Source organism: Trachypithecus francoisi, unplaced genomic scaffold (assembly GCF_009764315.1).
Source record: "Trachypithecus francoisi isolate TF-2019V2 unplaced genomic scaffold, Tfra_2.0 Lachesis_group11, whole genome shotgun sequence".
NCBI lineage: Eukaryota > Metazoa > Chordata > Mammalia > Primates > Cercopithecidae > Trachypithecus > Trachypithecus francoisi.
Window position 1 is genome coordinate 77,245,146 of NW_022681456.1, and position 27,554 is coordinate 77,272,699.

The window sequence follows — 27,554 nt, forward strand, 5'->3', positions numbered from 1 at the left end:
TATCGTGGTCTTTCTTAATGAACATATTATTTTCTTGTTTGGATTTCTTGTTTTCAGGTATCAGCAATTAACTCCTCAGTTTCCTCTTTCTAATGAGATGGTTTTGCATGCCATTTATTTCCCTTTTTTTCTTAGCCACCCCTTCCTGTCCTGAGTCTGTACTGGTCTACTTTCATCCTTGGACTCAATGATTTCCCAGGATGCAAAATCTCTAAGGGGTATTCTTTCAGGAGCAGCAGGTTATACTACCATGCTGTCTCATAGAAAAGCAAAATATAGGTTATTCCTGGCCCAAGGAACTACTCTGATTACGCTTTAGTTCTTTTGTTTTTTTATGGCATAAAATATCTCTTTTGTTTGTCCACTGGGATGGAGGGAAGACCTATGGCTCCAGCTATGGGATCCCTACCAAGAGCTCTGTATAGGATGGAAGAGAGAGTAGGGCTATAGTGAGCATTATGAGTACTGAAGAAAAACCTTAATTATGTCTAGGCCCAGCTTCTACCATAGCAGTCTGGTACCTTTCATTTTATGTATTGGCTATCTTCTTTGCTCTGGGAATCCTTTGTAATATTCATATTAACTCTGTACCTGTCTTTTTTCATCTAATTAATTAATTATTACTTTTTTTTTTTTTTTTTTTTGAGACGGAGTCTCGCTCTGTCGCCCAGGCTGGAGTGCAGTGGCCAGATCTCAGCTCACTGCAAGCTCCGCCTCCCGGGTTTACGCCATTCTCCTGCCTCAGCCTCCGGGTAGCTGGGACTACAGGCGCCTGCCACCTCACCCGGCTAGTTTTTTGTATTTTTTTTTTTTTTAGTAGAGACGGGGTTTCACCGTGTTAGCCAGGATGGTCTCGATCTCCTGACCTCGTGATCCGCCCGTCTCGGCCTCCCAAAGTGCTGGGATTACAGGCTTGAGCCACTGCGCCCGGCCTATTACTTTTTTTTTGAGACAGAGTCTTCCTGTTGTCCAGGCTGAAGTGCAGTGGCATGATCTCGGCTCACTGCAATCTCTGCTTCCTGGGTTCAAGTGATCTTCCTGCCCCAGCCTCCTGAGTAGCTGGGATTACAGGCATATGCCACCACACCCTGCTAATTTTTGTATTTTTTTTTTATTTTTTTATTTTTTTTGAGACGGAGTCTTGCTCTGCCACCCAGGCTGGAGTGCAGTGGCCGGATCTCAGCTCACTGCAAGCTCCGCCTCCCGGTTTACGCCATTCTCCTGTCTCAGCCTCCGGAGTAGCTGGGACTACAGGCGCCCGCCACCTCGCCGGCTAGTTTTTTGTATTTTTAGTAGAGACGGGGTTTCACCATGTTCGCCAGGATGGTCTCGATCTCCTGACCTCGTGATCCGCCCGTCTCGGCCCCCCAAAGTGCTGGGATTACAGGCTTGAGCCACCGCGCCCGGCCTTTTTGTATTTTTAGTAGAGACGAGGTTTCACCATGTTGGCAAGGCTGGTCTTGAACTCCTGACCTCAAATGATCCGCCCACCTCGGCCTCCCAAAGTGCTGGGATTACAGGCATGAGCCATTGCACCCTGCCTATTTTTTATTATTACTTTTTGTTTTGTTTTGTTTTTTGAGATGGAGTTTCACTCTGTCACTCAGGCTGTAGTGCAGTGGCAGGATCTTGGCTCACTGTAACCTCCGCCTCCTGGATTAAAGCAATTCTCCCTGCCTTAGCCTCCTGATTAGCTGGGATTACAGGCGCCCACCACCATTCCTGGCTAAGTTTTTGTATTTTTTGGGTAGAGATGGGGTTTCACCATGTTGGCCATGCTGGTCTTGAACTCCTGACCTCAGGTGATCTGCCCACCTCAGCCTCCCAAAGTTCATCTCAGTTATTTGGACTGCATGGAAATCCATTGTCTATTTTTTTTTAAGACAGAAAGTTGGCAAAGTAGGAAGAAAACAGGATGTAGAACATACATAAATTTATGTTAATTAATGCACACTAATGACATCTTTTCTCCTCTTTCCATAACTACCACTAGGTAAATAAGAGACATAGGTGATCGTTAATGGTTGAACTAATAAAAACTTAAAGCATAATTGCTAGATGTACATCATAGAGTTTTAGTGAGGATAAAAAAAGATGGTAAGTTGTGTAAAGCAGTTCTCCAACTTTAAAGTGCATGGGAATCACCTGGGGATCTTGTTAAACTGCAGATTTTGATTCAGTAAATCTTCAATGGTGCCCAAGAATCTGCATTAATTTTTTTTTTAAGAGAGAGAGTCTTGCTCTGTCACCCAGGCTGGAGTGGAGTGCAGTGGCACACTCATAGCTCAGTGCAGCCTGGAACTCTTGGGCTCAAGCAGACCTAATTCATCCTGAAGATTCTGGATTTCTGGTAAGCTCCCAGGTGATCAGATAGTGCTCGTCTGTGGACCTCATTTTGAATAGCAATGATGTAAAGCACTTAGCTTGTTACCTGGCACATCTTAGTCCAGTCTAAGTATGATAAATGTTATTAATACCAGATAGTTTATGAGAGCCAAGAAGACCCTCTACCACCAAATATCTTCCTCAGCATATCTGAAAATATCTGCCTTTTTATTGTGTAACATCTTTTTAAAAGTATCTGTGGGAGGATTAATGAGTGAGTTGGCTTAATCAGATTGCGGCCCTCCCAATTTGTCAGAAATCGGCACCAAATGATTTGGAATTTTTAATTTTTTTTTTTTTTTTTGAGACTGTTTTGCTCTTGTTGCCCAGGCTGGAGTGCAATGGTGTGATCTCGGCTCACTGCAACTTCCACTGCCCAGGTTCAAGCGATTCTCCTGCCTCAGCCTCATGAGTAGCTAGGATTACAGGCACCTGCCACCATGCCCAGCTAATCTTTTTTGTTTTTTTAGTAGAGATGGGCTTTCACCATGTTGACCAGGCTGGTTTCGAGCTCCTGGCCTCAAGTGATTGGCTTTCCTCGGTCTCCCAAAGTGTTAGGATTACAGGCATGAGTCACCGTAACCGGCCTATAATTTTTTTTTTAACCACTTTGTTGAAGTGCAATTTACATAACAATAGAATTCACCAGTTTTAAGTGTACAAATTTGCTGAGTTTTGACAAATGGAGACAGTTGTATAACCACTACCACAATCAGGATATAGACCATTTCTGTAACCCCAAAAAGTTCCCTCTTGCCCCTCCAAGGTCTAGAAATGTTAATGGGGGAAAAAGGAAGGTGATTTGGGAGTCAGAGTAGAGGAAGACTAATAAGCTCTGGTTGCTTTAGTTTTGTCTAGAAAGCAGGAGATTAGAAAATCCCAACTGACTTGGATGTGTATTTCATATCTTGTTAATTTAGGGTGACCCACTGGCTCCAGTTTGCTGGGACTTTCCAAGTTTTAACACTCAAATTCCCATGTCCAGAGAACCCTGCTGTGTCCCACAGGCAGATCAGTATAGTTGGTTGCTCTAGCTGTGATATTCATGTCATTGTTCTTACACTGGAGAATGCCATCTCATTTTAGAGTCACTTTGCTCATGAGTAAGCACATAGTAGGCACTCAATTGACTGACTGGGTGGACATGCAGGTAAACCCCACATGGCTGCAGATTCCTGGCCTAGAGAACATGAGACTTGGGTTTTGGTGCCAGCTCTGCCAGGTTTGCAGTGGTGTGACCCTGGAAAAGTGGTTTTCTCACTCTGGATCTGTTTCCTCCATGGGGAAATAGGGGATATTTGTCACTTCTGCCTCTAGGACATGGATACTGCTCCACCTACACAGAGCATTATGTTTTGATGTCACTTCCACTCAGCTTTCTTTTCCTTGCCCCCCTCCACCTTCAAATGTATGTAGTAGATCAATAAATTATGTACAGGCAGGTTGATAATAGAACTGCTGATGGGCCGGGCTTATGCAGACTGCTTCTGTGAGAGCAATAGAATTTGGACCTTGCACCAAGCAGTCATAGCTGAGAGTTGGAGAACCAAGTCTCTTCAGTTAAGTTACTATAATTACCTAATTTGTTCTTTGTGCATGCCTGGGAGAGAGGGTGGTAGGCAGAGAGGACTTGCTGTTTTTAGGAATTTTCCTGGCTGGATGAGGGGATACTTCTTATCTATCAGAGGGAGCTATTACAGCAACTCAGGATCTTAGTCAGTATCCTAGTGCTGAAGAATTAAAATTAGAAACATTAGAACTTGGGCTGCAACTTATGGCAAACTTAGGGTTAGGGAGCTGCATTCTGTTCCTGGTTCTGCCATGCACTAGTGTGGAACTGTGGGCACATTGTATAACCTCTCTGAGTCTGGTGTTTGTCCCTAGCTTTCCATTTTAATGTATCTGTATTGCCTTCCTCAGGGTGGTGCTATTCAGTGAGGCAATGATGGGGGAGTTCAGTGAAACTGGGACATCTATACACATGTGAGGTATTACTACTAATCACTTTAATCTTTGGGTCCCTATGATGGGGTCTGATTCATGGGGGAAGGGAAGTGGAGAAGAATTTGGGGATTTTGTCTGCTTAGCTCTCCAAGTAATCTCATTAACATCCCCTGACTCCCAATAAGATAGGAAGATTAGGTATGAGGGAGGTACTGTTTTTTTGCTAGGAAGACATTCTTTGTAAAGACGTGTCTCGCCATGTTGCCCAGGCTGGTCTCGAACTCCTGGGTTCAAGTGATCCTCCCACCTTGACCTCCCAAAGTGCTGGGAGTACAGGCATGAGCAACCGCACTTGGCCCTACCTGCCCTTGACAAAATTCCTGGCTTCTCTTTGAGAAATATTTTCCTTGGCTATGAATTCCATTCTTCCAGCTTTCGTTTCCAAATTTGGGAGACAATGGAGCAAGAACCCTCCTTTAGTTAAGCCTCTCAGCTAATGCCAGCCAGATACCCTTTCCTACCTAGAGGGAGCTTGAGTGTCTCCCTCTGGGGCTTCAGGCCTGTGAAGGGTTAAGTGAGCCACACCCTCAGCAGGAGCAGTCTGGACTTTGTGCTGATCAGCCATCTCCGGCCTCTCCTGGTTTGACTGGCACAGGGAGCCTGGGCTGGAAGAGGCAGCAAAAGGGAAGATCAGAAGAGTGGACACTGGCAAGAGGAGGCCAGCCTCTTTCCCAGCTTCCCTGCACCATGGACAGCTCTCATTAAACCACCTCTCCAACCTGGGGCTGGGACTCCTATGCCCCCTTCCTGTCAAATTGAGATTTCATCCACCATTCTCCAAAGGACGGTGAAGTTACACCCTGGTTCCAGTGCTGGGTGAGTACTGCCTTGACCTGTCACTGCTTCTCTTTAACACCTTGGGGTGCCGCATCAGGGGCCTGGTGTCTTTTGCCCTTCACCACCCTCAACCAGTCACATTCCCACTCCCTTCAAATCCAAATCCAAAGAAGATGCCTGCTCCCAACCCACCTTCTGCTTCTCACCCTTCCCTGCCAAGTTCGTTAAAAGACAGCTTTTTGTAAAATCTAGAAAATACAAAAATAGTATCTACTTCATGGGGATATTATAAGCACTAAATGAATTAGTGTATTTACAGTGCTTAGAGCCCTGCCCAGTTCATGGTAAACGCTGCATGATTCCTAGAGACCGCTATTATTGATATTTTTATTACTTCCTCAGTTGTGTCCTTCTGAGAAGTGACAAGTACTCTCTTTTCCTAGAGCTTGGGGAAAGCCAAGTGAAGGGAGAAGGAAGCCTTTGCCCCTTCTTGCCCCACTTCCATTCCTGCTTCCTCCCTTCTCCGACCCGGGTTCAGAGATGCAATAGCATAGGAGGATGTGTCTCTTCCATTCCTGTTTGGGAGTGGCATTGACCATTGTACTAATAATTCTGTCCTTGCCTGGCCACTCTGCTTACTCAGTCTCACAGGAAAGACGGAGGAGGGCCGGGTTTCCTCCTTAGGGAACACCTGCCATGTGCCTACTGCGTGGGGGCCAAGCCCCACCACCCTCTCTGTAGTTCCAACTCTGCTCCTCCTTGTCCACTCCCCCAAGAAGCTGGGTGTGTCCATCTGGGGCAAAGTCCATGCCAGAAGCTTATAGGAGTGGGTGTAAAAGCTGGAGATGGAAAAATAAAGACAGACATGTAACACATCCAGAGGTCCTGACAACTGCCTGTTTGTTGTGGAAGCAAACCCCACTTTCATTTTCTTTGGGAAATTCCAGTCTCTTATGGAGGAACTCCTGCCTCTGACTTCTATAATTCTGCCTTCTCCTGTTCCCATTTTAAAAATGAAGCTCACTGTAGCAATGACAGGGGAGAAGACACCTTTGGAAGAACTTCTGAAATGGGTATGGGTAGGTTGGGTGTCTTTAGTAGGGGCTGTGAGAAGTAAAGTGTTGAGAAGAAGCACTGAGGGGAGATGGGGAGTCTGGACCCTGGCCAGGGCCCAGTGCAGGAGAGAGTGCTTTCTGTACTTGGCGGCAGCACAAGTCTTCACTTACACTTTCCTCCTCAGCCCTCTCTCCTTCAGTCACAACTCTGCTTCCTCAGTTGTAGCCCACTGGGTGCCTGCCTTCCCCTGGTGGTCAGAGGCAGGTGTTTCTGTCCCGCCCCTGCCCCACCCCTACCAACTATAACCCAGAAGATCCCCCCCACCTCCTGCTGAGAGTTTCAGCCTCCCTTAGCTTGGGCTGGTCCAGAGGCCTCTCCTAGGTTGGAGGCTCTCTTTAGGGCCAGGGTAGGAAGAGAGGAAGGCTCTTTTGGTCCTTCTGCCATCCTCCCCTCAAACAGTTATTGGTCCCTAAAGCTGAGTGGACATCAGCAAACTGTGCCTCTTATCCCCAGGATCAGTGGCCCCTCTGGACATGCCTCTCCTGGATGGTTCTGTGGGGGTGGAGGATCTTGTCCTCCTGGAACCCTTGGTGGAGGAGTCACTGCTCCAGAATCTGCAGCTTCGCTATGAAAGCAAGGAGATTTATGTGAGTGTCATATGGGTGCCTCTGGCTGTGGATATGTGGCTGGAGAGGTCACAGGCTCCCACCTCACCCTCCAGCTCATTCCCTTCACCTTCTTCCTGGCTCCAGACCTACATTGGGAATGTGGTGATCTCGGTGAATCCCTATCAGCAGCTTCCCATCTATGGGCCAGAGTTCATTGCCAAATATCGAGACTATACTTTCTATGAGCTGAAGCCCCATATGTGAGTAGGGGACCAAGGGAAGACTGACAGGGCCCCAGCTTCTTGACACTGAGTCATCCTAATTTCCTTTGTCCCTTCCCCTGAATGGGCTTCTCCAGCTGCCCCTTCCCTCCCTGGCCTTCTGGAGGCCCCTTCCAAGGCCTGTCACATCTTGCCCAGTCTGCTCCAAGTAGAGAGTGGATGAACCTGCGTGCTGGAGATTGAGTGAAAGATGGTGTCTTGAACTGGTTCCACAATAGTCATTGCCCACTTCCTCCCCACAAGCTACGCATTGGCAAATGTGGCGTACCAGTCACTGAGGGACAGGGACCGAGACCAGTGTATCCTCATCACAGGCGAGAGTGGATCGGGCAAGACTGGTGAGGCCCCTGGCTAGGGGAACACATGGAGTCACCTCTGGAACTGCCTCCTTGTCTCTTTCCAAGCCAGACCTAGACCTGAACCTTCACCCCACAGAACTTCCTTCCCACTTTATCTGACTCCAAGGGGTGGTGAGGCGCTGGGGTGAGGGAAGTTAAGGAGGTGGGGGGATGGGCTAGTCCTGGGTAGGGACCCACGAGAGTGTTTCTCCTGCACAGAGGCCAGCAAGCTGGTGATGTCTTATGTGGCTGCCATCTGTGGGAAAGGAGAGCAGGTGAACTCTGTGAAGGAGCAGCTGCTGCAATCTAATCCAGTGCTGGAGGGTGAGAATTCTGCTCTCTGCCCTCTCCACCCTCCACCTAACCTCCAGAATCACTAAGCCCTAGACCCTCTTGCCCAGTGCTGCAAAATCACTTCTCTTGTTCAGCCCCCAAAAATCCGAGATTGTCATGAGGACTGGAAGCCCTTTCTCCTTTCCCTTCTCTAGAGTTTCACTTCTCCCCTCCTCATCTTTGTAGCTTTTGGCAATGCCAAGACCATTCGCAACAACAATTCCTCCCGATTTGTGAGTAAATGTCTCCCCACCTGGGAGGAGATGATGTGGGGGCTTGAGAGGGAGGAATGTGGCACAGACCCCTCCCGGGCAGGGTGGTGAGAAGAGGAAGAAGCTAAGTCTTTCTCTCTCTGGTCTCTCTCTGAAGGGAAAATACATGGATATTGAATTTGATTTCAAGGGATCCCCCCTCGGTGGTGTCATCACAAACTGTATGTGTCTCCCCAATTCTACTCACCTGTCTTCCATCTGCCTCACATGGCCCTTTCTGCTAATCTGTTCCTGTAGAAAGGCAGAATGTTAAATGTCAAGGGGACTTCCCAACCACTAGGAATGCCAGCGATGGGGGCAGAGTTAGAGGGAAGCTACGGCATCTCCCAGGCCCTCAGGATGTTATTTTCTAATTCTCTGCCAGATCTGCTTGAGAAATCCCGAGTAGTGAAGCAGCTCAAAGGAGAAAGGAACTTCCACATCTTCTATCAGCTGCTGGCTGGAGCAGATGCACAGCTGCTGAGTATGTGCTTGCATGGGGAAAGTGTTCTCATGAGTGACACATGGCAAAGTCCCCAACCTCCATTCAGTCCCAGAACCCCTGTTACCTCTGGGCCCCTGCAGCCCTCTTTCCTTGAACCTCCCAGGTTTTCCTTGCTGCATTTCCCATTCTGAGCCTCACCCACTCATTGTTGGGAACAAATTCCTTTACCCCTGTGTTATCTTTCTTTTCTGGGGTTTTATTGTTAGGGATATGCCTTCTTGCCTCTTCACTGTTCTTGTTCCTCTTTCCTGCCTGGGTTCTGCTTTTCCTGAACTGGCTTCAAATATGAAACACTTGTCTCCATCTACTTTCCTTCCTACCTTCAACTTAAGGGGATTTAATTAAAGCGGGGAAGCAGGCAGAATGTTGTAAGTGTTCAGGAACTTTCAGTGAGCTCCAGTTGAAGCTGTCCTGGGTCTACATTTGCCTCACCTAGGACCCTGTTCCTGATTTTCTTTTCATTCATTCATTCATTCATTCATTCAACATCTCTTGAACACCTATGATCGAATATTATGCTAGCCTCTAGGGATACAGATTTGAGTAAGACATGACCCTGTCCTCGAAGAACATATAGTCTTCTAGGGATAACAGGTGTGTGAGCAGATCCCTTGTAATATGGTGTGATCGGGGCCGTCAGGCCTGTGCATCTGGCTATAAGAGCAGAAGACCTACAGCCCCTTGGCTTGGTCTGGGGAAGGGTCCATTACAGCCTGGACACTGTACTGGCCTGAAGTGGCTCTGGGTGGGCATCACTGGAGGGCCTGGTGGACTTTAAGCCTACTAGAGTTTGCCTCCCATTCTCCCCTCTGGCTGTGAACACCGTGGGTGTCTGGCCCCCAAGAATGTCTCTTTGGTTTCTGGTGATTCTATGCTAGGCCTGTGCTATCTCCTTTTCCACTCTTGGAGATCTCTATGATCTTCAGGAACCCCTGCAGATCTCATGCTCATTCCTGGCTTAATAGTTTTGGTTGTGTTCAACTTGTCTGCATCATGGGCATTAGTGTCTTGTTCTGGTTGGTCTGTCACCTGTTGGTTTAAATCAACTCTAGATGAGGTCTCCCAGGTATCATCATCCCCAGACTTTCTGACTCATTCTGTCTCCAGATATCCCTCCTTAGCAGGCTCTTGTTTCAAAATTTGTGTGCCGGGGGAGCTACCATTAGATTATAGTTTGAGGGATGCTCCCTGATTCTCAGATCATTTGCATACTAGATAATTGACATCCCTCAAACTCCATGATTAACCCAATCCCTCCCATCCTAGGGAAACAGCTTTGATAATTCACTTGATTCGTTTATTAAAAAGAGAAAAGTTCCTGCATGCCAGAAAGGCACACAGAATATGGAGATGAGAAACACAGTCCCAACACACAAGTTGCTCATTTGTGGGAGAGACAGAAAAAAACAAAACCTAGCCCATATGATATGGGCTGGGATATATATTCACCAATGGGGAATGCAAGAGAGTCATTTGGCTCAGTGCCTCAGCATCAGAGAAAACTTTTCAGAAGAGGTGTCAGGGTCGGGGAACATGCTACCTGCCACTTTATTGGTATTTGGTATTCAAACAATGAATGAGCAACCCAGGCCAACAGTTGAGGCTGGGGGCAGGCAGGAGATATGAGCTTACCTTTCTCCCCTTTCCTTCACCCTCCAGAGGCACCTGTGTAGAATGGAAGGGTTGCTTGTTTATTTTTATTATTTAGAACCCTGAGGGTAGGGAGAAGAGTAAAATGAGGGTTTTATTTCATAAAAGTTGGGGGAAAACCCAACCAATATGAGCATCAAAACCCTAAACACTACTTAAAAGTGTACTTAAAATTTTAGTTTATCAGGCCGAGTGCAGTGACTCATGCCTGTAATCCCAGCACTTTGAGAGGCTGAGGCGGGTGGAGTCCAGGAGTCGAGACCAGCCTGGCCAACATGGAGAAACCCCATCTCTACTAAAAATACCAAAATTAGCCAGGCGTGGTGGCACTCACCTGTAGTCCCAGCTACACAGGAGGCTGAGGCACAAGAATCACTTGAACCTGGCAAGTGGAGCTTGCAGTGAGCCGAGATCGCACTACTGCACTCCAGCCTGTGCGACGGAGTGAGATCCTGTCTCAACAACAACAAAAAATTAGTCTATCATCACAGGAATTAATGATCCCAAATCAAACGAGGCAGGGGAAGAACCCAAAACAAAAATGACTGCTTTGAATAAATGAATGAATCCATTAGGGCAAGGGCTGTGAGGTGTCAAGGCTGGAGGGCTCCAGAGAGCCTGGGTACTAACCCTCTTCCCCAACACTGGCCCTCCCAGAGGCCCTGAAGCTCGAGCGGGATACAACTGGCTATGCCTATCTGAATCAGGAAGTATCCAGAGTGGATGGCTTGGACGACGCCTCCAGCTTCAGGGCTGTACAGGTGGGTGCCCAGGGTGGGGCAGGCTTGGGCCTTTAGGTCATCTTCTATTCTCATTGGACTGGCACCAATAGTTCAGCTTTTGATTTCTGCTTTCTGCCTAAGAGTGCAATGGCAGTGATTGGGTTCTCGGAGGAGGAGATTCAACAAGTGCTAGAGGTGACATCCATGGTGCTAAAGCTGGGGAACGTGTTGGTAGCTGATGAGTTCCAGGCCAATGGGACACCAGCAAGTGGCATCCGTGATGGGAGAGGTCTGCATCCCAGCCTGCTGGAGCCCCTACCCAGATCCTTAATCTCCTACTGCAAGTCGTGTCCTTCTACCATCTCTAGCATAATTGATCTCACCCTGATGCAGTCCCACTCAGCCCACTCCCGAGTTCTCCCCTAAACAGACTCACTGAGAGCTCCCGATGAAGCATATGGGAATGAGCTTTTGAAATTTGATGTATCTAGGTCTGGAAATTCTCTGAGTCTGAGTTGATCCTTCTGCAGAATGGGGATAATCACACCTAATTCAGGAGATTCTCATATTAAAGTAGATGATACATGCAAAATGCCCAGATCCCCTTTCTCCTGCCCCCCAACTCCCCGAGATTCCTCCAGGGCCATGTTCTGAGTTGGCTGCAATGACTTCTCCAGTGAGACCCCAGGACACCAGTCTCTCAGGCAGTTTCACTTATCAGATTGCACTCCCTCCCCTGAGAGAAAACTGCCTCTAAGGACATACTGTGCTTTCTTATTACCCCAGGTGTTCAGGAGATTGGGGAGACTGTGGGCTTGAATTCGGAAGAACTAGAGAGAGCTTTGTGCTCGAGGACCATGGAAACAGCCAAGGAAAAGGTGGTCACTGCACTGAATGTCATGCAGGTAAGGGGCTCACTGGAGTGGAGGGGGTTGATTTGACCTTGTTCTGTGATGCCACCCTAACCAGCTGGGCCTCACCCACAGGCTCAGTATGCTCGGGATGCCCTGGCTAAGAATGTCTACAGCCGCCTCTTCGACTGGATAGTGAATCGAATCAATGAGAGCATCAAGGCAAGTGGCTGCTCTCCTTTCTCCATGCTCTCCTGTCTGCCTCACCTTCTTGCCCTGTCACCAGCCCTATACCTTGGTTTCTGAGATGAGCAGAGTAGGGAGGATGATGGGAGGGTACAGTTCCTTCCAACAGTGTGTTGTCATGGAAACATCGCTGGCTTTTGAGTTAGACAATCTGGATCTATCATCTACTTACTTAATTGAAAGTCATGTGGACTTTCAATATCACAAAGATTCTGGGCCTCAGTGTCCTGATTTGGAAACGCCCACTAAGAAACACTAATATGCTGGGTGTGGTGGCCCATGCCTGTAATCCCAGGACTTTGGGAGGCCGAGGTGGGAGGATCGCTTGAGCTCAGTAGTTCAAGACCAGCCTGGGCCTTATAGTGAGACCCCAACTCTATATTTTATGAAAAAAAGTAAATTAAATAAAAAACTATTTAAGAAACACTAATGCATGCCTACCTACTTCACAGGGTTTAATGAGAATCAGATAAATTATGTAAATAGTTACCATATGATACCACAATTCCCACTCCTAGGTATATACCCAAGAGAACTGAAATTAGATGTCCTCAGCTAAAATTTGCACACAAATGTTCATAGAAGCCTTATTTGTAATAGCCAAAAAGTAGAAACAGCCCAGCTGTCCATCAGCTGATGAAGAGATAAACAAAATGTGGTGTATCTGTACAAAGAATGTTATTTGTCCATAAAAAGAATGAAGTACTGATACACGCTTCAAGATTGATGAGCCTTGAAAACATTATGCTGAGTGAAAGAAGCTTGTCACAAAAGACCACATTTTGTTTGATTCCATTCATATGAAATGTCCAGAATAGGCAAATTCATAGAGATGGGAAGTAGATCAATGACTGCCAAGGGCTGGGGGAGATAGGGGTATGGGGGTGACTAATAATGGGTACAGGATTTCTTTTGTGGGGTGATGAAAATGTTCTGAAATTAGGTAGTGGTGATGGTTGTACAACCTATTGAATATACTAAAAAGCCACTGAATTGTATGTGGTATGTGAATTATATTCAGTAAAGTTGTTATTAACAAATTATCCACATGGAAGTGCCATCTATTTAGAAGCTATTACTGAAAGGTAGTAGAATAAGAAGGGATTTGAGTCTAGGCTTGAGTAAGTACCTATCCTTCTGAAATTTGACTTTTTCATCTGTAAAATGGGAATAAAAGCACCTTGTAAGATTATGATAAATAAAGACATGGAATCTTTTGTAAAATGCTCTACAAATATAAGAGATGGTTATTGTCCTGAGAGGTTTTATTGTCTTTCTACCTGGTACCATTGTAGCACCATCCTGAAATCTATCTGTATCTTCCTTTTCCTTCTTTCCTCCTTCTTTGCTTGTTCTCTAGTGTATGGAGGAGGGAGAGTAAAATCACAACAATTCCTTTCCAGTTTGGCAAAGCTCTTTCTAGTTCTGTTTGCCCCCTACTCCAACCCCATCCACTCCAGAAGGACCTGGCGTGGTGTGCAGAGGGGGCCTGTCCTCAGATTTATCTTTCTGTCCTCTTCAGGTGGGCATCGGGGAAAAGAAGAAGGTAATGGGAGTCCTTGATATCTACGGTTTTGAGATATTAGAGGTGAGAGTGCCTCACCTCAGAACCCTGCTCCCCTAGGATTAGAGGTGGACAGGCTCACAGGGGGGATGCAAAGGGGGAAGGTAGGGCTGAGAGGGAGAAAGAGTCTTGGAGTGAGCTCTCTAACCTGTGCTCCCTCTCTCAGGATAATAGCTTTGAGCAATTTGTGATCAACTACTGCAATGAGAAGCTGCAGCAGGTGTTCATAGAGATGACCCTGAAAGAAGAGCAAGAGGAATATAAGAGAGAAGTAAACTAAGTCTTTTCTACTTTCCCCTCTTAAACAACTTCTAGGCATATGCCAGAGCTTCCTTTCTTCTTGATCACAATTTCCTCTAAGTCATCCCCAGATGGGAACACAGAGGACTAAATGTTTCCCTTGCAGAGTAGATCATTCCAGCATTACCAAGTAGCCCTAATCCTCTGCTCTCCATTCTGCATTTCCTTGGCCTCCCAGGGTGCACATGTGGAAAGTCCTGACAAGAGGGAAGTGACAGCTGTGCTTGGCCTATGGCAGACTGTGAGCCAAATATAAAAAGGACATTTCTCCTGGGCTTGGCCCAGCCACATCTCTTTCTGTGCCTTTCTCTAACATCTCAGAGTCCTTGGTCTCCCCCGGGCCCTAGCTACAGTTGCTGTCCTTTCTTATAACACCATGATCCCAGACTTCCTTACCAAAAATGCCACATGGCTCCAATTTCTATGGCTAGGCGTTAGAAAAGCTCTCTGACTGAGCTCATTCCCTTCAAAGTGTGAATGGCTGAGAGTCTCACTCATCAAAACCCTCCCAGGGATGTTCCCTTGTGAGCTCTCAGGAATCATTTGTAACAGAATTTCAGGCAATGTGGTCACAATGTGTGAAAAAGTTTTTTTAGTTGTTTTGTATGTTTTAATTTTAACGATTTAAATGATCAAATACATAATACATTCCCATGCTTCAAAATTCAAAAAGCTTAGAAAATATATAAGAAAACGTTCCCTCCTACTTCTGTCCCTAGCCTCCTAGTTCTCTTCCCTCCTCAGAGGCAACCAACATGGGCCTCCTTCCAGAAGTCTCTTACGCATATGTAAGCAAATTTGTAAATATATTTCCCCATAAAATCTATACAAATGGCAGTAAATACACTCTGTTCTGTACCTTGTCGTCATCACATAACAAGATCTTTCCATATCAGTATGTAAGGATGCTTTTTTACAACAACATAGTATTTTAAGGATATCATAATTCCTTTAACTGGTTGGGGAAGGTATATGGGGGATGAAGTGGGAGGGTAACTTAATTTAATTCTGTTTTCTCTAAAGACCTGTGATAGAGGGAGGAAAGAAAGACCTATGCTTCCCAGCCATACTTGAGAATGTCCCAGCCTGGAGCATCTGACCCTTGGGTGGGGTCAAGAACTGTCCTGTCTGTAGACCTGATGCCCAGCAAGTCCCCAAAGTAGAGAACAATTATCTTTGGGTCTTCTGCTTTTGCACCATTCTTGCTTTTCAAAACATTATGTAGTCTAAAAGTCTCATGTAGATAAAGTGGTTCCTAAAGGGTGGTCCTGGACCAGCAGCATCAAAATCACTTGGAAACATGTTGGAAATATAGATTCCAGGCCCACATCCCAGACCTGTTGAATCAGAAACTTGGGGAGTGGGACCCAGCAATCTGTATTTTAACAGCCCTCCAGGTGATTGTGATGCACACTGAAGTTTGAGAATCACGGATGTAGATCTTTGAAGATGTATCAAATTAGCCTTGTTGTTTGATGATAAACTCTCACTCATGTGCTGTGATTTTAAAGAGCACAGAGTAGTGTGGCCGCTGTTCCACATACACATGGATCCTTCCCCACTCCCATACGGGAAATCTCTATCCTAATCTTCACTCAACATGTTACACTTCCCTCTCCACCCTACACCACCTACAGGGATCTCTGCATTGTCTCACCCTCTGTCACAGCTGCTCCAGTTCCTTCCGTGTGTCTGTCTACCCACCGCACAAATTCTCCACCAACCTTGGAGGGATGGGGACATAAATAGAAATCATACCACCGACCCCTCTGAATTATGGGACTTTCTGATGTCCTTTGTTGGGTGGGTGAAAGGCTGGATCTGGTGAGGTCTCTGGAGGCTTGTCTTGGACCTGTTCCCTGTAATTTGTTTCCCCTGACCAGGGCATACCGTGGACAAAGGTGGACTACTTTGATAATGGCATCATTTGTAACCTTATTGAGCATGTGAGTTATCATTCTCTTATCTGTGGGACTTCCCCTTCCAGACTGCCTGAACATCCTTCCCCTGTCTCTCTCCCTGACTCCCCACTTGGTAGGGACAGTAAAGAAGGCAGAAGATAAGAGTGGAGAAAGGGGGCAGCAGTGAGAACGTGGACATCTTGGAGGACCAGATTTAGGTTGGGCTTCTTTTGTTCCCCTGGCCCAGAATCAGCGAGGTATCCTGGCCATGTTGGATGAGGAATGCCTGCGGCCTGGGGTGGTCAGTGACTCCACTTTCCTAGCAAAGCTGAACCAGCTCTTCTCCAAGCATGGCCACTATGAGAGCAAAGTCACCCAGAATGCCCAGCATCAATATGACCACACCATGGGCCTCAGCTGCTTCCGCATCTGCCACTATGCGGGCAAGGTGAAATGGCAGGGCTGGAGGGCAGAGATTAGGGCCCAAGCCCAGGCTGAAGGCAATGGGGGAGGAACCCGGGGAAGATGAGAGTCTGGAATACTTCACAATGAGACTGGGAGGGCCAAGTGCTGGGACAAGGTTGTGGGGTCTCCAAACGGATAGCTGCTCCTTTACAGGTGACATACAGTGTGACCAACTTTATTGACAAGAATAATGACCTACTCTTCCGAGACCTGTCACAGGCCATGTGGAAGGCCCAGCACCCCCTCCTTCGGTCCTTGTTTCCTGAGGGCAATCCTAAGCAGGCATCTCTCAAACGCCCCCCGACTGCTGGGGCCCAGTTTAAGAGTTCTGTGGCCATCCTCATGAAGAACCTGTATTCCAAGAACCCCAACTACATCAGGTGACATGCTGGTGTGCAGGGGAACATGCTACATATGTGATGGCATGTGCAGGGTCCATGCGCTATACAACATGTCCGTGTGGGGGTGCTTCTGGAATAAGGATATCAGAGGTCCTTTCCTCACAGAAAACAGTCAGATAAGGAGCTGAGAATCCCACAGTGAGAGAGCATCAGATTCAGTAGGGAATACATAGAAGCGAGTGAAACTGGGGAGGCCAGCGTGTCTACTTTCTTTGAAAATTTTCAATGAAGTGGACTGTGTGCAGCATAGGGGAACATGATGGGTTACACTGTCAATGGTGTCAGCTCCTGAAGCCTGTGCCTTATGCTGCCTCCCACCAGGTGCATAAAGCCCAATGAGCATCAGCAGCGAGGTCAGTTCTCTTCAGACCTGGTGGCAACCCAGGCTCGGTACCTGGGACTGCTGGAGAATGTGCGGGTGCGACGGGCAGGCTATGCCCACCGCCAGGGTTACGGGCCCTTCCTGGAGAGGTACCGATTGCTGAGCCGGAGCACCTGGCCTCACTGGAATGGGGGAGACCGGTAAGACCCCATGGGGAGACTGGGCATCAGGAAAGGGCAGTGCAGAAAGCATCTCTGGAGGAAGAGACCTGGAGGTGCAGTGCACATCTGCTGAAGCTGGGTGAATGGATACTTGGAAGAATGAATTGAATGATCACTTCTTGGAGGCTGAAAGGATTGGGGGAAAGGTGGAAGAGGACTCTCTCCTGAGATACCCCTCTGCAGCCTTCTGTCATCTGCTTCCATAGGGAAGGTGTCGAGAAGGTCCTGGGGGAGCTGAGCGTGTCCTCGGGGGAGCTGGCCTTTGGCAAGACAAAGATATTCATTAGAAGCCCAAAGACTGTGAGTTAGAGAGTGCACTTGCATTTGGTGAGGGTGGAAGGTGGAAGAGTGAAAGCCCACTTGAGAAAGGCTGGAGGGGGAGGGAGCATGGATAACCTGGAATGGATAGTAGATGGGAAGCTTCCTGTCTGTAGGAACCGTATCCCCGGGAACTGAACTCTTGGGTTCCGACACTGCCCTGAGCCTGGGGAGCTCGGTGCTGCAAGGCTCTAAGTGCCTCTGCCTGAGGCAGAGCTCTTGAGGGTCAGAGTGATCAACGTCTAGCTACAAAGTTAGAGTTCAGTAGATACTTGTTTACTGAATGAATAAATGAATGAACTAAGAAGACAAAGGAATGATCAAATAAGGCCTAGTTGGGAAGCCTCAGTACTGTGGGGTATAGGAGAGGACAGCACTGTTCCCCTGAGCCAGTCTCTCTGTCACACCCTTCCACCTCTCCACAGCTTTTCTACCTCGAAGAACAGAGGCGCCTGAGACTCCAGCAGCTGGCCACACTCATACAGAAGATTTACCGAGGCTGGCGTTGCCGCACCCACTACCAGCTGATGCGAAAGAGTCAGATCCTCATCTCTGCTTGGTTTCGGGGAAACGTGGTATGGTCACCCCTAAAATCCCACTGTGTTTACTCTAATAGGGAGGATGGAAGGTGGCTCAGGAGGTGCTGTTTTTCTAACAACTCCCATGTTTTCTACAGCAAAAGAAACACTATGGGAAGATAAAGGCATCCGTGTTATTGATCCAGGCTTTTGTGAGAGGGTGGAAGGTAATGGAGAGTGGAAGAGAGGTTTCCTCACATTGTTCCTCCTGGATTGTGCCACCTGCTGGCTAGAGCAGCAGAGAGCTAGTCCTGCCTGCACCCAGGCTGTACTTCTGTGTATCAGTCCGTCCATGTGTGGGTGGGTATCTGGGAGTGAGAGGCCTATAGGGGAGACCTGTGTAGGTGTCTGGGTGTGTAGATGCCTAACTTGGCAGCAGAACTTTGCCTTCTGCTCTAAGTGTCCTCACTGCCAACTTGTCTGACTTTACTTCCTCCTTCCAGCTACAGTCTCAGCTCTTTATCTTACTCAGGTCTTTGTGTGGTTAAAAAATAGTAGAACCTCTTCTAGAATCTGCCTGTCTTCACTTTGGCTACTTTCTTGTACTTTTCTGCCAGACCCGAAAGAATTATCGCAAATATTTCCGGTCAGAGGCTGCCCTCACCTTGGCAGATTTCATCTACAAGAGCATGGTAAGTGGTAGGGGTTAGGGTGGATGTTAGGGATGGAGCAGGGAGGCACAGGTTTGGGAGAGGGGTTTGAGAAGAGGCAACCCAAAGCTTTCCCCCAAGAGTTTCCTCAGTCTGCATGTAGTTAAGTCATAGGAGAAGAGGGCAGCTACCTGCAGGGACCAGGCCTCAGTGCCTTGTACTCAGGGGCAGAATCAGATAGCATTTTGGCATGAGTGGACACTCCAGGCAACCTTGTGGCAGGAAGGGGTCTCAGCACACCTATCATCTGGTCTATGGTCAAATAGGCTTGTGAAGAGCTTGGGGGTGGATGTTTAACAACAGTTGAAGAGGCTAAGCCTCATTGAAGAGTAGAATGATCTGCACATTAACTAGCCCAACCTCCCAAGATACATTTTACGGTTGGGGTGAAAGTGGGGGAATTGTGTCTTCCTTCTACTTCCTCTGAAACTATTGTTGGCAAGTCAGAAAGTAAATCTCAGGAAGGACCTATCCTAATTCTGGAGGACGTGGGTCAGGCTGAGTGGGAAGACCCACCTGGAAGGCCTACACATTCAAACTTACAGGCAGTTCCCAGGGGGAGAAAAGCAGGGACAGAGAAGAGTAACTTCTGGAGACATCAGTCAGATAGCAATAGTGCTTCTGAGAAGTGTCAGGGAGGAAACCAGGGAGGGAGAAGCACTTCCAATGAAACCTTGGGAAAGGCCAGAGAGAAGGAGGAAGAGCATGGGATCTTGCACAGAGGCTGGAGCAAATTGTAACTGACCTCTGCTGATTGCGTTTTTGACCGTAGTTAGGACCCTGACTGTGCTCATTCAGACATAAGACATGTTTGCTTGCAGCCCCTCTTTGTTGTTTGAGAGTCTGGATCCCTCAGCTCAAGAGAGGAATGGGGGCTCTGAAGCTCTGGGCCTCTTTTTTGCCTTCCTGAGACTTTGTTTGCTCGTTCTCTTCCCCTCCCCAGGGAATTTCCATCTTCCAGGTCTCTTCAGTTGCCTGATTACCTCTTGTGCTGGTGCCAGAGTATTTGCCTTCCCACCATACATGCTTCTTGCTACACACCTGAGACTTGTAATCTGATTTTGCTGTTACCTCCTGACTGCCATTCTTCCTCCTTTTCTTTCATCTGTATATTGTCAGGCAGCTACTAATTGTCAACCCAGAAGCTGCTGGGTTTAGACCAGGGTCTCAATAAATCACACCCCCATAGAAGCCTGCGGCCACTGATCCCCCCAGTGTTTCTGACTATTCCAGTTTGCCACTGCCTTGACTGTAACTAATGCTAGTATTCATTATCATTTGTTTTTTATTTATTTATTTATTTATTTACTTTTTGAGACAGAATTTCACTCTTGTTGCCCAGGCTGGAGTACAATGGTGTGATCTTGGCTCACTGCAACCTCTGCCTCCCAGGTTCAAGCAATTATCCTGCCTCAGCTTCCCAAGCTGGGATTACAGGCATGCACCACCATGCCCAGTTAATTTTTGTATTTTTAGTAGAGACAGAGTTTCACCATGTTGGCCAGGCTAGTCTTGAACTCCTGACCTCAAGTGATCTCCCTGTCTTGACCTCCTAAAGTGCTAGGATTACAGGTGTGAGCCACTGCGCCCAGCCTATTTTTTTTTTTTTTTTTTTGAGATGGAATCTTGCTGTGTCGCCCAGGCTGGAAATGCAGTAAGCATGATCTTGGCTCACTGCAACCTCCATCTCCCGGGCCCAAGCCGTCCTTCAGCCTCAGCCTCCCCAGTAGCTGAGACCACAGGCACATGCCACCACGCCTGGCTAATTTTTTGTATTTTTGGTAAAGATGTGGTTTCACCATGTTGCCCAGGCTGTTCTCAAACTCCTGAGCTCAAGCGATCCGCTCGCCTTGGCCTCCCAAAGTGCTGGGATTACAGGCGTGAGCCACTGCACCCGGCCTTACCCATTTTGAACATCTACTATGCATTAAGCTCTTTACGTGCATTAACTTTAATACTTTCATCAACCCTGTGAAGTAGGCTCTTTTCTTTCTCCCATTTTATAGTTAAAAAGCCAAGGCTCAGGGAAGTTAAATAACGTGCCAGGGGTTCCACAGCTGTAAGTGGTAAAGCTGGGTTACAAACTATTTGACTCTAGAGCTTTTAACCACTGCTGAAGACTACCCCTCATCAATAGAGGCCTGGGGAACCCATGGCCCTAGGCAGACCTGGGAGCAGGAGGGCTGCATAGGAAAGGGCAGAACTTTCTAATCTAGAAAAAACAATAAAAAGAAGAAAGCCTTCAGAGGCTCCACATTAATTGGAACAAAGGGGATTATGACAGATGCTTAGACATGTTTGTTGAATTATTAATAAATAAAATCAGACCAGGGACTGGGGACTCCAGTCATGGAGGCCTTTCCAGACCCAGATCCCAAACCCACCAAACCCACCAGACCTGTAGTGGAAGCTACAATGAGCTTGGATAGTTCCTGCAGTTACAGCAATATACTATGTGTTCTGCCTCTTTCTATTTTAATTTTTAACCGGATATCTTAGTAAAACATTTTCATAAAAATTTCAGCCGGGCGCGGTGGCTCAAGCCTGTAATCCCAGCACTTTGGGAGGCCGAGACGGGCGGATCATGAGGTCAGGAGATCGAGACCATCCTGGCTAACACGGTGAAACCTCGTCTCTACTAAAAAATACAAAAAAAAAAAAAAACTAGCCGGGCAAGGTGGCGGGCGCCTGTAGTCCCAGCTACTCGGGAGGCTGAGGCAGGAGAATGGCGTGAACCCGGGAGGCGGAGCTTGCAGTGAGCTGAGATCTGGCCACTGCACTCCAGCTTGGGTGACAGAGCGAGACTCTGTCTCAAAAAAAAAAAAAAAAAAAAAAATTCAGGCATTTGGAAGTGCCAAAAATCAAGTCATTTTTTAATATCTTCAGTAATTCTGTGCCATAAACAAACAGGTTGCTAAGTGCTCTATGGGATGTAAAACCTTGGCCAGGCAAGGTGACTCACTCCTATAATCCTAGCACTTCGGGAGGCTGAGGCGGGAATATTGCTTGAGCCCAGGAATTTGTGACCAGTCTGGGCAACATAGTGAGACCTAGACACTACAAAAAAAATTTAAAAATTAGGTGAGTGTGGTGGCTCATACCTGTAGTCCCAGCTACTTGGAAGGCTGAGGTGGAAGGATCACTTGAGCCCGGGACGGCAAGGTTGCAGTGAGCTGTGATGGTGGCACTGCACTCCAGCCTGGGCGACAGAGCAAAACCCTGTCTCCAAAAAAGAGACAAAAACAAAACCTTAAGAATCCTCATTCTAGATTGGGGGAGACTAAACAGTCAGTCGCCATGGATGAAGTTTCACTGGATCCTGGAAAAGGAAAAATAAAACAAAGCTTAAAAGGACATGTTTATAAGTTTATAAAGGACATGTAGAGAAATCTGAGTGTGGATCGCTTTTGGATGAATGATGTTGCTTTTCTTAGGTGTGATGATGGAGTTATGATCATGTAAGACAATGTTCCAGTTCTTGGGAGAGGCATGCTGACGTTTTAGGGTAAACTGTCATGATATCTATAACCTACTTTAGGATGGTAGCGTGGCAAGGATTTGTGTAAATGTGTATATGCGTGTATTTATATGCACACATATGTATGTGTGTTAGAGTACACAGATAGTGCAAGGTGTTAACATTATCAGTTGGTGAATTTAGATGAGGAGCATACAGTATACAGATGTTAATTGTATCTTTTTTCAACTTTTCTGTAAGTTAAAAAAACTTTCAAAATAATAAGCTATATTGAATTTTAAAAACATCATATTATGCTACTCTTCTGCATGAATTCTCCAATGGTATTCCATTTCACTCCTTACCACAGCCTACAAGGCCCATCATGATCTGCCCCGACCTACTCTCTGATACTCTCTTCTTGCTCAAGTGATTCCGGTCACCCTTTTTTTTTGTTTTTAGACAGAGTCTTGCTCCAGCACCCAGGCTGGAGTGCAGTAGTGCGATCTCGGCTTGCTGCAACCTCCGCCTCCCGGGTTCAAGTGATTCTCCTGTCTCAGCCTCTAGAGTAGCTGGGAGTACAGGCATGTGCCACCACGCCCAGCTACTTTTTGCACACCCTGGCTATTTAATGTCTCTGGAATATGCTGCCAGTTATTCCTGCCTCAGGGTCTACTTCTTTGCATCAGAGCAGATGCCATTATCTGACATCACCCTCTATATTTATTTGCTTGTGTAGTTGGTCCCCTTCTCCACCCTACAGTAGAATGTAAGTCCAGTGAAAATGAAGACTTTGTTGACTGTTATATCCCAATACCTAGAACAGTGCCAGGCACTAAGTGGACACTCAAAAAATGTTGAATAGTGAAAAAAAACGTGAGACCTGGGATCCTGCCTTATAAGGACTCAGTGTCTACAAAAGGGAGCTGTTTCCCATGCAAATAGCTATAGTACAAAGACGAGTGTAGGCAAATTGCTATGGGGCTTCAAAGAAAGGAGAGGCAATCTGGGGCTTGGGGAATCAGGGAGGGCTTTGAGCTGATCTCCCAGGTTGGCAGAGTTGAGTCAAGAGAGCATCGAGAGCCAAGGCACACAGTGATCATGCGTGGGCTGGGTAGGGGCATGGGAAAGAGTCCTGTCTGGGTGGTGTGCCCAGGGAATGCAGAAGTCCTACAACATGAGGCTGAGGTCTAAGTGTCAGGGAGGAAAGCAGGGAGAGAAAAGCACTTCCAGTGAAACCTTGGGAAAGGCCAGAGAGAAGGAGGAAGAGCATGGGATCTTGGACAGAGGCTGGAGCAAATTGTAACTGACCTCCACTGATTGGATTTTTGACCGTGGTTAGGACCCTGACTACTGCTCATTCAGACATGAGACACATTTGCTTACAGCCCCTCTTTGTTGTTCAAGGGTCTGGATCCCAAAGCTTAAGAGAGGAATGGGGGCTCTGAAGTTGTTGGCCTCTTCATTGCCTCCCTGAACCTTCATTTGCTCTTTCTCCTTTGCTCCTTTATTTGTTCCTTCTTCCTTTGAATGGAGGCTGACATGTTTGGACTTGACTGATTTGAGAGGAGGGGAAATTTGGTACCTAGTCAACAGCCGACACAGACAGTGGCTGCCACCTGTAGGTAATTGTGAACAGAGGGAATAGAAAGCTATAGGAGCAAAACTTTGAAACCAGCTTTCATATTGGTTCCTCTTACCTCACTGCCCTGGGTAGCAGGTCTCTGGTTGGAACTAATCTTTCTCTCCCTCCAGTCTCCTATTCATGCTGTAACCTCCCAGCCTCAAGCTTGCACCTCACGCTGAAAAAGATCCAGGAGGTGACTCCCTTCCATCTCTTCAGCTCCACCCCTTGCTTCTCACTGTGGGTTAACCTCCTCCTTTGAAGTGGCAGGATCTGGGTGCCAGTTTGCCTGTCAGGAAGTGTTTCTTCTTATCACTCCACTCCCAATCCCCCTGCTCCCAAACCAGGTACAGAAATTCCTACTGGGGCTGAAGAACAATTTGCCATCCACAAACATCTTGGACAAGACATGGCCAGCCGCCCCCTACAAGTGCCTCAGCACAGCGAATCAGGAGCTGCGGCAACTCTTCTACCAGTGGAAGGCAAGTGGAGCCCAGGCACCCCTCCTCTCATTTCCTCTTTTTTTTCTCCCTCACCCTGATTTTCCTCTTTTGCCTCCCTCTTCTTTTTTTTTTTTCCCATTAAAAAAATTGTGGTAAAATGTACATAACATACAATCTACCATTTTAACGGTGTTTAAGTGTATAGTTCAGTGGCATGAGCGACATTCATGTTGTTCTGCAGCCATCACTGCCATCCATCTCCATACACGTTTTTCATCACCCCAAACTGAAACTCTGTACCCATTAAGCAATAACCCCCTATTCTCCCATTCCCCTAGCCCCTGATGTCCTATAATCTACTTTCTGTTTCTATGCATTTCACTTTTCTAGGTGCCTCATATAAGTAGGAATCATATCGCATTTGGCCTTTTGTGTCTGGCTTATTTCACTTAGCATAATGTAATTTGTTCTTTTATTCAGGAAATGCTTATTCAGCACCTGTCTGGGGCTAAGCCTTGCCCTGAGAGCTGAGCATAGAGCCCTCCTGGTGCTTTTATTTGATGGTGTCCATTCCCTACTCCAGCCTCCCTCGGTTTCTGCACTCCTCCTCAATGGTCCTCCAGCCCTGGCCTCTCCCTGAGGTGTCTAGTGCCTGTCCTTTTTCCTCAGTCTCTCTCCTCTCCTAGTGTCTTCTAGTCAATGTTTCTCACCTCCCTCCCTAGCCCTGCCCTCCCACTCCATGATTTTAGCTCCTGTTCCTCCTTCCTCACAGTGCAAGAGGTTCCGGGATCAGCTGTCCCCGAAGCAGGTAGAGATCCTGAGGGAAAAGCTCTGTGCCAGTGAACTGTTCAAGGGCAAGAAGGCTTCATATTCCCAGAGGTGAGGGCCTCCCAGACCCTGCACAGCCAGTTGCATCAAGCAGTGCTTCTCAAACTTGAGCCTGCCTCAGAATCACCTGGCAGGATTGTCATCCCCAGGTGCTGTGTCCCTCCTCAGAGTCTCTGATCCAGCAGGTCTTGGGGTGGGGACCAAAATTTGCCTTTCTAACAACTCCCCAGGTGGTGCTGATGTCTTGGTCCTGGACTGTGCTCTGTGGACACTGACAGAGGATACATGGACATGGGGGAAGGGCCCAGGAGGACTAGAATGGGAACTCTGGGGGTGGGGAGAGGCCTGTGGGCTTATCTCTGCTGCACACCTCCCGTGTGTTCTCAGTGTCCCCATTCCATTCTGTGGTGACTACATTGGGCTACAAGGGAACCCCAAGCTGCAGAAGCTGAAAGGTGGGGAGGAAGGGCCTGTTCTGATGGCAGAGGCCGTGAAGAAGGTCAATCGTGGCAATGGCAAGGTAAGGGCCTGCAGGCTGAACTCCTCCCACAGCTACTGCAGAGCTGTGGGCTGGCATCTGAAGAGTGGATAGCAGGCTGTGTTTGCGCCCTGCCAGGTGGAGTGGGGGCAATTAATCCTGCCTTTCCTTACCCTTTCCTGTTCCGTCCCTAGACTTCTTCTCGGATTCTCCTCCTGACCAAGGGCCATGTGATTCTCACAGATACCAAGAAGTCCCAGGCCAAAATTGTCATTGGGCTAGACAATGTGACTGGGGTGTCAGTCACCAGCCTCAAGGATGGGCTCTTTAGCTTGCATCTGAGTGAGGTATCAGAGCTGGGTGGGGCAGGCCTTGGACTGGAGAAGGTGGTATGCATCCCAGAGCTGGGGAAGGCTGGAGGTGATGGGGACCAGACCTTTCGCTCTGGGCCTTTGATGTCCCTTGGGTACTGCTGGAGAGAAAAAATGAATCCCTTTCCTGCTATTTTTCCCTCTTCCTAAGATGTCATCGGTGGGCTCCAAGGGGGACTTCCTGCTGGTCAGCGAGCATGTGATTGAACTGCTGACCAAAATGTACCGGGCTGTGCTGGATGCCACACAGAGGCAGCTTGCAGTTACCGTGACTGAGAAGTGAGGCCATGAGTTGGGGGTGAAGGGCGGCTTAGGGTAGACGGCCAGGCTGATGGTCATTGTGACCGGGATCAGAAAGCGAAGCATGTAGGGCAGAGCAGGGTGGGGCTTGGAGGTGTTTCTCGGGCCCCCACCCAGGTTCTCTGGGGCCTCAAGCCCTCTGACTTGCATGATAGGGGAGCCATCATGGAAATGCGGGAGTCGGGGTGAGGGGATGGGCACTAGATTTGGTTTTTCTGTTCCCTCTCCAGGTTCTCAGTGAAGTTCAAGGAGAACAGTGTGGCTGTCAAGGTCATCCAGGGCCCTGCAGGTGGTGACAACAGCAAGCTACACTGCAAGAAGAAGGGGAGTCGTTGCCTGGAGGTGACTGTGCAGTGAGGAGGGGGCGCCATGCAGAGACTGCAGCTGCTTCCTCCCAAACCAGCATTAACCCCCTCTGCCCTCCTGTGTGGGAGGGTCTCTAACCCCTCTGATCGTGGGGCATGGCTTGGGGATTAAACTACCCTTGAAGAGGACCGTTGTCCTAAACCCTTCCTGTTCTCTCCTCCAAAAGTAGCTTCCTCCAACCCTCAGCCTCTTTGCTCACTAATAAAACATGTGGCTTGGAAAGGTTCAGTCAGGGTGGGTGGGTCCCTGTTCCCCTATCTTTTCACCCAGGTGTACTTAGACCCCTGCCCCCATGCCCTTTTTCCTCCTCAAGCTCCTTGGAGCCAGCTAGTGAGGTAATGAGAAAGGAAAAGAAGGGAAATTGTCTCCGGGCTCCTTGACCGGCTGAGCTCTGGGGGGTGTTTAGAGAGACTGTGGTGGGTGGAGGGGCTGCGGGGGGAGTTAAGGATGGGGCTTAGGTCTCAGGTGGCCAGAAGACTGATTCATTAAGTGTGTCCCTGGAGGGAAGAAGTGAGCATCCCTATCTTGGCAGAAACTGAGATCCTTTGGCGATTTAGCCTGAAAAGCGGCCCAAGGCTGGAGGGCTTATGTGTGCTAGGAGTGCTGCGGAATGCAGGGTCTCCTGAATGTGGGAGAGCGGCATCACCCCCTCTACTCCCACACACAGCACAGGGCTGCATCACACCAGCCTCACCAACACCCCCTTCCTTCTCACACACCCGAGATGCCAAACTGCTGCCAACAGTTCTCTTGCTCGTCGCTGTCCCACAGCTGGGGCCTGCAGCAGGTGGCCCTTCACTGGGAGGCTCCCTCATCAAGACCCTCCCATCCCTGTGACCTGGCCCTTTCCTCTCTTCTTCCTTTATTTTTCCTACATCATCGTCATTATCTTTTTCTCACCCTCCCAACTATCTCACACCATCTTATTGTCCCTGTTTGTGTGGGTGCTGACTGATATCA

The 27,554-nt window shown here is 47.9% G+C and overlaps 1 protein-coding gene across 2 annotated transcripts; it reads left to right on the top strand.

The window, feature by feature from the left end:
* Positions 1-4,957: 4,957 nt before the first annotated feature.
* On the top strand, positions 4,958-26,816 carry MYO1A (myosin IA). Of its 2 annotated transcripts, XM_033221608.1 has the most exons (28): positions 4,959-5,205; positions 6,736-6,869; positions 6,975-7,090; positions 7,355-7,449; positions 7,669-7,773; positions 7,969-8,015; positions 8,152-8,215; positions 8,419-8,517; positions 10,846-10,949; positions 11,052-11,199; positions 11,697-11,815; positions 11,897-11,983; positions 13,530-13,595; positions 13,738-13,842; positions 15,755-15,817; positions 16,020-16,220; positions 16,391-16,617; positions 16,960-17,160; positions 17,388-17,481; positions 17,925-18,074; positions 18,176-18,244; positions 18,635-18,709; positions 24,156-24,290; positions 25,024-25,130; positions 25,467-25,599; positions 25,752-25,904; positions 26,080-26,207; positions 26,459-26,816. In XM_033221608.1, exons 2-28 carry the CDS (start codon positions 6,756-6,758, stop codon positions 26,583-26,585), a joined length of 3,132 nt encoding a protein of 1,043 aa, XP_033077499.1. In that variant the 5' UTR covers positions 4,959-5,205; positions 6,736-6,755; the 3' UTR covers positions 26,586-26,816. The 2 variants fall into 2 exon arrangements, with proteins under 2 accessions (XP_033077500.1, XP_033077499.1); XM_033221609.1 differs by lacking the exon at positions 26,080-26,207 and having other exon boundaries at positions 4,958-5,205.
* Positions 26,817-27,554: the final 738 nt, after the last annotated feature.

What these genes read in the sequence shown, in the direction of transcription:
- MYO1A (XM_033221608.1), top strand. Translation starts at nt 6,756, where the DNA reads ATGCCTCTCCTGGATGGTTCTGTGGGGGTGGAGGATCTTGTCCTCCTG. An exon ending in AAGAGGAATATAAGAGAGAA is followed by an intron (nt 13,843 to 15,754) that starts GTAAACTAAGTC and finishes TCCCCTGACCAG; the next exon opens with GGCATACCGTGGACAAAGGT. An exon ending in ATTTCATCTACAAGAGCATG is followed by an intron (nt 18,710 to 24,155) that starts GTAAGTGGTAGG and finishes CTCCCAAACCAG; the next exon opens with GTACAGAAATTCCTACTGGG.